The 9731-nt window shown below is 37.9% G+C and overlaps 1 protein-coding gene across 1 annotated transcript in view; it reads left to right on the top strand.

The window, feature by feature from the left end:
• Window positions 1-787: 787 nt before the first annotated feature.
• LOC149552518 (Rieske (2Fe-2S) domain-containing protein) overlaps window positions 788-9731 on the top strand; it is a 61378-nt gene continuing 52434 nt past the window's right edge. The window contains exon 1 of the mRNA XM_089788104.1: window positions 788-1497. Coding sequence (XP_089644230.1) covers window positions 1063-1497 — 435 coding nt within the window. The 5' untranslated portion in view covers window positions 788-1062. The remainder of the gene's footprint in view (window positions 1498-9731) is intronic.

The following is a 9731-nucleotide window of genomic DNA, read 5'->3' as shown; positions in this document are numbered from 1 at the left end:
AAGGAAGCGGCTTGCTCCATTGGTATTTTTCCTTTTGAAGAAATCAACATTGTAAAGCCCTTTTTCCTATTATATTTGTGGTTTCTACTATATCTATTATTAAATATTATGTTGTATTATAATTTTTTTGTATAATGCAAAAACTAAACATATTAATAATATAATATGATTAAACTATACATTCATATATTTGTTGTTTAATTTTATTTATTTTTATATATGCTATTATATAATAAGTATTAAAATATATAGATAATAAATATAATGTACATAAATAGTGAATTATACTTTATTTTTGAAGTAATTATCTATCTTACATCTCCCTCTTTCCTATTGTCTCTCTCTACCTGATTCAATTTCCTTTTTCCTCTATCCTTCCATCTCCTTCTTACCCTCTTATCTTCCTCAAACTTATGTATGTATGTATATGCATATATACATGTATACATATATACATCTATATACATATGCGTAAACATACACACGTGTGTATGTAAACACATCATTTTAATTCTCTCTTCATATTTTCACTTCCACCTCTCTCATCTCTTTTCATCATCTCTACATCTTTCTCTACCCCTATATATCTCCCTCTCTCCTTATCTCTTAATATCACTTCCTTTCTCTCCTATACATATTTTTCTCCCCTCTCTATGCTTCTGCATCTCCAACTCATCACTATCCCATTTCCATCTTGATCTTTATCTATCCTCTTTCTACCCTTCTCTCTCTTTTGGTGTCTCTATTGAAAACATGATATAAACGTATTTGTAAAATAAAAAGATCTAATTATCTTCTTGATTGAAAAATTATATTCTACAAATATATAATTGAATGTTAATCGATTTGAACCTCCCCAGTTCTCAGTTAATACATTTTTGCAGAAGGAGGAGTGAGCCACGTAGCTACAAAATTCAGTTTCGATATCTTTTGCAACATATCATGAATTATCGGTATTTTGTGGCCATGGGTTCATGCGAGTCAAGAACTTAACCATGGCGTCTAATTAGTCGTCCGACAGAGTGGAGATTGGGGCAGCTGGTTTCAGAATCAGCAGTGGATATGGCAGCAGCCGTAGATGTAGCACACCCATGTTTTCGTACATTTGCTTCGCTTTCATTATCCAAACGTCGCTCACATTGTTCTTTTAATTTATCTGGGAGACCCCTTTACCAGAGACCTAAAACCTTAACATTGTCATCAAACCTAAGCCAATTCACTAGCAATTTACCCACCAAAAATGCAGCGTCTCTTAGTGTAAGATGCAATGCCAGCGAAGTCTCTGCGTCCGTTGCAGAAGAAGCTTCTGGCATGGGCAAGAATTGGGTCCCTGTGGTGCCTCTTGCTGCATTGCCCCAAGGAGAGCGCAGACTTGTTAGGCAGACTAACGAAAACATTTTGCTTCTATGGTATAAAAATGATGTAATTGCCATTGAGAACAAGTCACCTGCTGAGGGAGCCTACAGTGAAGGCCTTGTCAATGCAAAATTAACACAGGTAATCAATCCTTTTCAGCTAAATGCTCTGTTTCTTATGTACTCTGTGAAGGTAGGAAATGAAAAAGGGAATCCCCACTTGGAAATTCAAACTCCCAATGTGTAGAACACCTCCAGACGCTCCTGTGCAGTTGCTTGTCTATTAAATCTTTAAAGGCGAAGGTGGCTTCATGCAGTTTGTTGATTAAAATCCTATAGTTTAGGATTTGAGACTTTAGCTACAAGGAGGGAGCTAAATTTGTGCAGTCATTTTTTTGATCTACAAATTTACTCTATTCCTTCATACTTTATCCACCTGCATGTTTACATTTTCCTTGAGTTTAATCCAAATTTTGTTCATTAAGAAAAGATCACCATGTCTTAAACTTAATAGAAAACGAAATCATGGGATGGCGGATCACGAAAACACTACTCTGATTTTTTTTAAGTGTTTGCTTAAAAATTTAGTTAAGCAGTTTTATGGGATCTTTAGCGAGAAAGCGTACCTAAATGGAACTGGAACTTTATGGGAGCTGATAGTCAATGCACCTAAATCAACTCATTATATGTATTAAAGAACTTTGTTGGAAAAGGAGTCACACCTGAATTAGAGACGGAGAGGTCTAAACCAAGAAGGCTGGAAGCTCAGTAGTAGAGCACCTTGGTAACAATGGGAGGTTCTAGGTGAATCCTAGTTGGTCCATGAAAATATTTAACATGCTATCAGAGTTTAGAGATAAGTAGAACTAGCCCAAGCTAGGATCCTTGAAAACCTACACTGTAGCTCAAGGGGAGCTGTTGGAAAATGAACACCACCTAATCCAAAGATGGATTCGTCATCAAGATGGCTAATAGTTAGTGATAGGGCGCCCAAACAACAAATGAGAGGTCATAGATTCAAATTGAGTTTGGCCCGTGAAAATTTTAACAAATGTAATTTGTCAGCATAATACTGTCAAATGGCAGAATCCCTGCTCTTCGAACTGCATAAAAAATTACCTCATCTAAGTCATGTAACAGTTGCTCCAAATCAAAGGTGACGCCAAATATTTTAGGAGATCTTTATCTTCCTCAAGGTCTCACAAAACTGCCACGAGTATGGAAGAGATATCTATGTTTATTGCATCCGTGCTATGCAGTCATAAATTCTTCACCCAACTGTAACATCCTCTACTCAAATTAAAATAATTAACAGCAGATTGGTTGTCCTTTCCTTGAATTACCCAAGAGAGGGTAAAGGATGAAAAGAATCATTGCGTAAGATTTGGGAGCCTTTGACTTGCTCGAAATTCTATTCTTCGGTTGTGTGCATGTCTTTTTGTGGAACTTAAGTGAACTTGAATAATTTTAAGATATGGGCACGTCTTTAGGCAGCTAAAATGACTTTAAGCCAAAGGACTTAAGTTGTCCCCTTTTCATGTAATTCAAGTGATGTTTTAAAACATGTGACAAATTGGCAAAAAACTGGTGTACACCTTCTAGGAACTTATAAAAGCATATTTTAGAGTTTTAGGCAGGGGTTCCATGAGAGGGGCTTAAACACTATCTTTGGGGAAGTGTGTGGTTTTATGGGCAAAAAATTATTTTGTTACGGGATTATTTGAATTCTTCTCCTAAAAAAATAGAAGCCCCTGATTTTTAGCAAGTGGTTGAAAAAGGGGTGGGGCTGAAAATTGGCCCACCAGCTTAGGAATGCTTTTTGCGACATGTCAAACACTTTAATTTTAGACTTTTTGTTAAAAAATAGTTTTAAAGGGAAATTGAATTTTTGTTCTTATTTTTAATGCATAATGTTTAGAAAACAAAATTATTGTTTTCATGAGACCACCACCTTCCTTAAATTTTGAGCAAAAATTTTCAGCTTCATGGGACTGCTAGCTTTAAAATATTTCCTAAAAAATAGCAATCAGCTTCCACTCTATTTTATAGGAAGCCCCCTTCCACGAGACCCCAGCCTTATTTTGGGCCATTGGATTAAGAGGTGGAATTTCAATCGTGGAGATTTGTTCATCTCTTTAGAAATTTTTACATAACTCCCTAGTGCTAATTCTGAGATCATCATGTGATGAAGATTTTGTTTATTGTTACTGCATCTTGGCTTGAGGATTGAAACCCTTAAGTATCCTTGATTTTGGTGAGACATAGGTTTTCCTTATGTGTCTTTTGGTGGAAAAATTCCAGTTTGTGAAACCCTGGCACATGATTATTTCTTGGTTGTAAATATTCATCAGATTTGGAGATCGAATCGCAGAAGAATATATTTGTTGAAGACTCAGATTTGGGATCATCTACAGCTGCAAAGTTGCAAACCACCAATTTGTGAGCACTCTAGGAATAGCTACTAAAGAGCCCATAAAACAGACCCAGCGCTGAGCATTTTGGAAGCCAGACTTTGAGGCTCAGCGAGGGTTTGGAAATTATTTTGAACCAATTCTGAAGCATATTTGGTATTGCCATGTGTATTTATCTCTTCCCCACCCACCAGCCCCCTGCCCCAGAAAATTTAAGGAAAGACATTGTATTTCAGTCTGAAAATTCTGGGCTGTAACGAGGGTTTTTTGTTGTAATTTCCTAAGCATGTAAATAATTTGATAACTATATCTGCACAAATCAGTTATGAATTATGATCAGAACTCTGGAATTGTAATGGAAATATTTATATGTAAATAAATTTCCAGATTATGTGCCCTAGTTACAGAATTTGTCTTTTTTGTAGCATCCCTATTTGGGGATATTATTGTGTTATTAGAGTTGCAAGATCTGGCAGCCTATTTGGGTTGGTTGTATTTGTGGAAAAACAGAAGGAAATAATGTTAGACAGCAATCAACTACCATTGTCAAGTGAAGAGGAAACAAATCAAATGTTTGTAAAATTGCTAGGACAGCTACAAAATACCAATCTTTATTTGAGTCAGATGGCTCATAACACAACAAATGGAAGAAACATTGTGCATGCATATACAGAGAGAGGAAGGTAGCAAAGCTGTAAAAGATAATAATAATTCTACCAGCAAACCTTCAGGTGCATCATATTCTAAACCTTTCATGCTAACATTTATACAAGAGGATGAGCATACACAAGAGGAGCCTATGGAGGACAATGAGGGTGCCAAAATTTTGGCTAAGTACAAAACTTTGGGAGAAGACTTTCAATCAGTGATCTCTTTTAAAGACTACTTGGAGGTCACCAAACACACAAAGGAAAGCAAAAGAAATGGAATGAAGGAAAGCAAAATTACAAGTTGCAAAAGATTTTGAGACGTCTATCCTTACCAAGTTTGATGGATCATCCACATGTACGACTACAACTTGGCTTCACAAATTGGATAGTTTTCTTGCCCTAAATCAGATGAAGGAGATTGATGATAGGGAGACTCCCACACTAAGTTCCTCTGAACTCCTCACCAAGGCCACTTTCTAGACCTTCCAGGGTTTTCTCTCCTCAACCCTTTTTCCTTGGGAAACTCAATTCTCTTTCCCACACACACTAGAGTCTCTACCAATTGAAACTCAACCTACTTTGAATTCACACTAGTAAGTTCACTCATCAACTACCATGGCTACTCACCATCACTTCACAAGAGTGTTTGGCCTTTAGACTAGCTACTTCAATCACATTTGGTTCCATTTTGCAAGAACTTAACAAGTTTCTCTTACCAATCTCCAAATTCACTAGTTTTAGGTCTTGTAGCCCTATTATGCCAAATTAGCCCTCCTAATTAGTTTTTTGCCCAATAACTTATAAACTTCCCAAAAGAGCCTGCAAACTAACCACCAATGCAAATACTCTTTTCAAAGACCTTAAAGATTTTTAAGGTTTCTGGTCCCCACCTTGTCATACAACACGTCCCAATTTGGATCAAAATACAAAGGAAATGGGCAATCTTCACTTTTTCAATGGGTTACTCTCCCAAATGTATTCAACTGAGTTCGATTTCACACCTAGAGCTTCCTTGGGCTCCATTCAACACTCCATGCCTTTGGATTGCATTTGCCAATCCACCCCTGCATTTTTCACATAATTGTCTTGTCTTGCACCTAGCCGGATTGCTGCTAGACTCCCCTAGGGCAAGGTCTCAAAATTAGCAAACTCCATTTTCTGAATCTTTACAAAAGGGAGAAGAAAGCTTATTGAGTCTACTAGCTATCCTCAAAAGGCCGTGAAATCCCCATGGTGAAGATTCAACCTAGACTCATTTAATTGCACACGACTCTATATAGGCCAGAAAACTGACACGAAGCAAAACGATTTAGTGTAACCTAGCTATATTGTACAAAAGTTCACAACAAAACACTGGAAATAAAACTAATTATTCTAACTATCTACAATGAAAAGATTCAAGTTTCAATCCATGAAGTATAAGTTGCACCAGTTGCAAAGGTGACTGTGATAGTTTTATCAGAAAATGTGCTCTGTTCTCTATTACTTCCACATCAAAACTTCAACAACCCTTCACAGTGATCTTGGGAACGCTTAAATATGTTTTTCTCACATGTTCTTGCAGGTATTTTGGGTAGATAACTGTTTCTACACAAGATGCAACTTCTATGCCAAAGTTTTCATGCAACTTTGCAAAATTGCAAATGTTGTCATGTCAGCTTTTTGACAACTTTAGCAATTTCGCCTTCCCTCATACAAAATTGACTCCCACTTGTGCAAAATGACTTAGAATCATGTCTAGGACATGTCTACCATCATTTCAACCTACTCTTAAGCATTTTGGGGCCATTACCCCTATTGTGCCCAATTTTGCCTACCTAGCAACTTTTTGGCTACATGTTGGCAACTTTTTGCGCATGTTGCATTGACTCACCTTGACCTCTAAACTTCCTAGAAACCATCTATTAGACCCTCCTATGGTCCTTATTTCACTCATGACCTAGCTAAGGTCATTGCAAGCCAAAATTGCTTTGGGTTTTGCACTAAACCCTAGGTGCTCCTGCATCAATTGAGGCCATCAAATTTGCTACCCTTCATCTTCAAGGAGATGCATATGAGTGATGGTATCATGGTTCAGCAACACAACGACATGATGCAATAGTTTCTTATGATCAGGTTGGCATTACATTGACATAGGGGTTTGACCACAAAGATTCAAAGGCAAACTCTAAAGAGTTGGCTCAATTGAGACAAGTTGGGACACTTGATGCATACATTTTTTAGTCTTGTTGGTTGTCAATTATGGTGTTTGATTTGATAGAGAGGAGATTGATTTCTTGGTTTATGGAGGGTCTATCAAAACAGATGCAGGAGCATCCTTGGGCTGTTGGCAATCTTGCATCACCCAAAAATATATTTGTTGTTTTCTGTTTTGCACTTACCTATCTATTGGTTTGTATTGGAAAACACTTGTTTTTTGTTTCTAGATTCGGCGCTCTTGGCTTCATATTGGGGACATATAATGGATCATTACCCTAAGCACGCATAATCCTTTGTGATCATTTGCAGAAGTTATGCTTCATCTTCTCGGGTGCTATTTTATTTTGGTTTCTCTCTAGCAATGACTGGTATTTAATTTGGCGTGGTTATGTATTTAAGAGTCAGCTTGCACACTCTTGGATTTAGGTGCTTGGTTATCGTGTAGACCTATACGTAAGGTTGCATAATGTAATCCCATGTATTATGTATTTCATCTTTAATTTATTGGGTGTAGTGTCCCCATTTTAGCAGTTGACCAAGTGTGTGTGCGTTAGCCTTGTTCTACATGGTCCCGAGGGCTAACGAAGGGTTTAATGGGATCTTGGAGTGTTTTGACCTAGTCATTTCCAGTTTGGGCCAAGACGAAGTTGATTTACTCAGTTTCAGGCATACTTACTATTTTTAGTAAGTCGACAGGACATAGTGCAGGTCAATTTTGGTGATTGGATTCAATACTCCTTGGTGAGAGCTTTCCGATGAGCTATCACTCGCATTATTCGGAGTCCGATTGCTAATACATTTTAATGCCTGAAGTTTTATTAAAGTAACGTCTAATTTAATTGTAAAAGATTAAAGTGTTACTTTAATATTTATTTTTTGGTGATGTGTACCCAAGGGAGACATAAGGGGTGTTTTAATATATGTTTTATATATTACACATCTTTTATCCCACATTGCCTATATGAGTTGAGCGGACCCTTGGAAATAGAATAAAAGGAAGCATTTGTGGCTTCATTAGACAGGTTGAATATGAGAAGAAATTGGTGTGTGAGTTGCAGCTCCGTTCTTGGCATTTGAGGATGTCTATCCTCTCTTGTAACATTCTAGACGTCATTCCCTTGGGGTTTGGCCTTTGGAATTTCTTCTTATTGGCTTCATTATCAGGCAGTTTAGTTGCATTTCCGGCTACAGGCAGATTTGATATTTTGCTCATATCTTCTTCACTACTTGTCCGATGCTTATGCCGCTTGGAGGGAATGGTATTATGAAGGTAGTGGACTGATTGGAGTACAAAGTATTGTAGCAGCAAGTTCGAAAGCATGGGCTGGAGTATTATGTCAATACTGCTGAAGTAATTAGTGAGTAGATAAATCTGCCATGTATTTGGTTTTATGAATTCTGAAAATAACATTTTATTAGCAGCAGTTCATTTCCACTTTGCATATTATTGTAGTTTCTTTCTTGTTTATGTTGTATGATACCAATTCCATGCACAAAACACAACAAACAAATAAACGTTTGATTTCCGGAGTTCTAAGGGGTTTAAAACATTAAATGGAGAAATAAGAGGTTGCATGCATCATGGTTGCTTTAGTGTTGGGAACCATGCTGAAGTGTTGGGAAGACATTAAAATTTCCCCAGGGCGAACTATTCACCATCATTGAGTAGTTCACAGTCTCAATCATTGTTCTAATGATTTTAATGACTTTCTGGTTGAAGCCAATCTTCTCCATGACTTCATAGAGAAAAGACCAATTGACTTTATCATAGGCTTTTGAAATATCTAGCTTCAGAGCCATACCTGGATTACCACTCTTATGCATCAAGTGAAGCACCTCATGGGTAGTAATAGTAGCATCCAAAATTTGGCGACCCAGGACAAACCCATTCTGGGGTTTGCCAATAAATTTGTGAAGTAACAACTTCAGGCAATTCACTAAGATCTTAGAGCAGATCTTGTAGGTTGTATTGCATAAGCTAATAGGTCTGAAGTAAGTGAGAGCCTTCGGGTCCTTAATCTTCGGGGCCAGAACAATTAACGTTCTATTAAGTCTTCGAAGTATCTTCCCAATCCTGAAGAAATCCCTAGCAGCTCTAACTACATCAACTCTTATTATGTCCCAAAAGTGTTGGAAGAAGGCCGGGGGGAACCCATCAAGTCCCGATGTTTTATAGGCCTTCATGGAGAAAACAACTCTCCGAACTTCCTCCTCCATGACCAGTTGAGTAAGGTCAGCATTATCATCCGCCAAGATCACATTAGGTATGGAGTCGATCAATCACTTCTTGTCCTCCCTATTGGACACACTATGCTGCTCCTTATAATCATTTTGGAAGAAATTACTCGCCTAGCTACCAATCTCCTCCATCTTAGTCATCTTATTGTTCTGGTCATCCATCACAAAGTCAATCATATTTCTTCTTTTATGATTAGAGGTTGACCTATGGAAAAATGCCGTATTACTATCCCCCAGCTTCAGCCACAAGATTCTCGATCTTTGTTTCCAGAACGCTTCCTCCCTGGTTATTGTGTCCTTCCATAGCCTCCTACAACTGTCCTCTTCTTGAATCATATCTTCTGAGGCCAACCCATCCCCCATCGCCTTTTGGAGATTCTCCAGTTTCCTTTCCACCTTCTTCTTGATCTTAAAGATATCTCCAAAGGATTTCTTATTCCAAGGGAAAACATTCCTTCTCATGTTATCCAATTTAGTAGTGAGCCTAAACATAATAGTACCCTCAATCCTTATATTCCACCACTTCACACATTTTCTAAAGTCTGGGTGGGACTGCGACATTATTTCATATCTAAAAGGTCTTGGGCCCCTCTGCACCTCCTCCTTCCAGTTGAAAAGGATAGGGGCATGATCTGATGCCGTCCTAGGGAGACCCGTGAGAGTAGAAGAAGTCAGCCGCTTCCAACCAACCGGGACAAGAAGTCTATCCAGTTTGACTTGAATAAGGTCCTCCCCTACTTGTTATTTGACTATGTCAGCTTGACTCCTCTCAACTCCAAATCCATCAAGTCATTGGTATTAATAAACTCCGCCAAATCATTCATACTATTAGTAAAATCATTCGCTCCCCCAAACTTCTCAAAGGGGTACAAGGGAGA

The sequence above is a fragment of the Cupressus sempervirens genome, chromosome 6 (genome assembly GCF_028749045.1).
Source record: "Cupressus sempervirens isolate cs-2001-9-10 chromosome 6, ASM2874904v1, whole genome shotgun sequence".
Lineage (NCBI taxonomy): Eukaryota > Viridiplantae > Streptophyta > Pinopsida > Cupressales > Cupressaceae > Cupressus > Cupressus sempervirens.
This window is presented reverse-complemented; position numbering and strand designations above follow the sequence as displayed.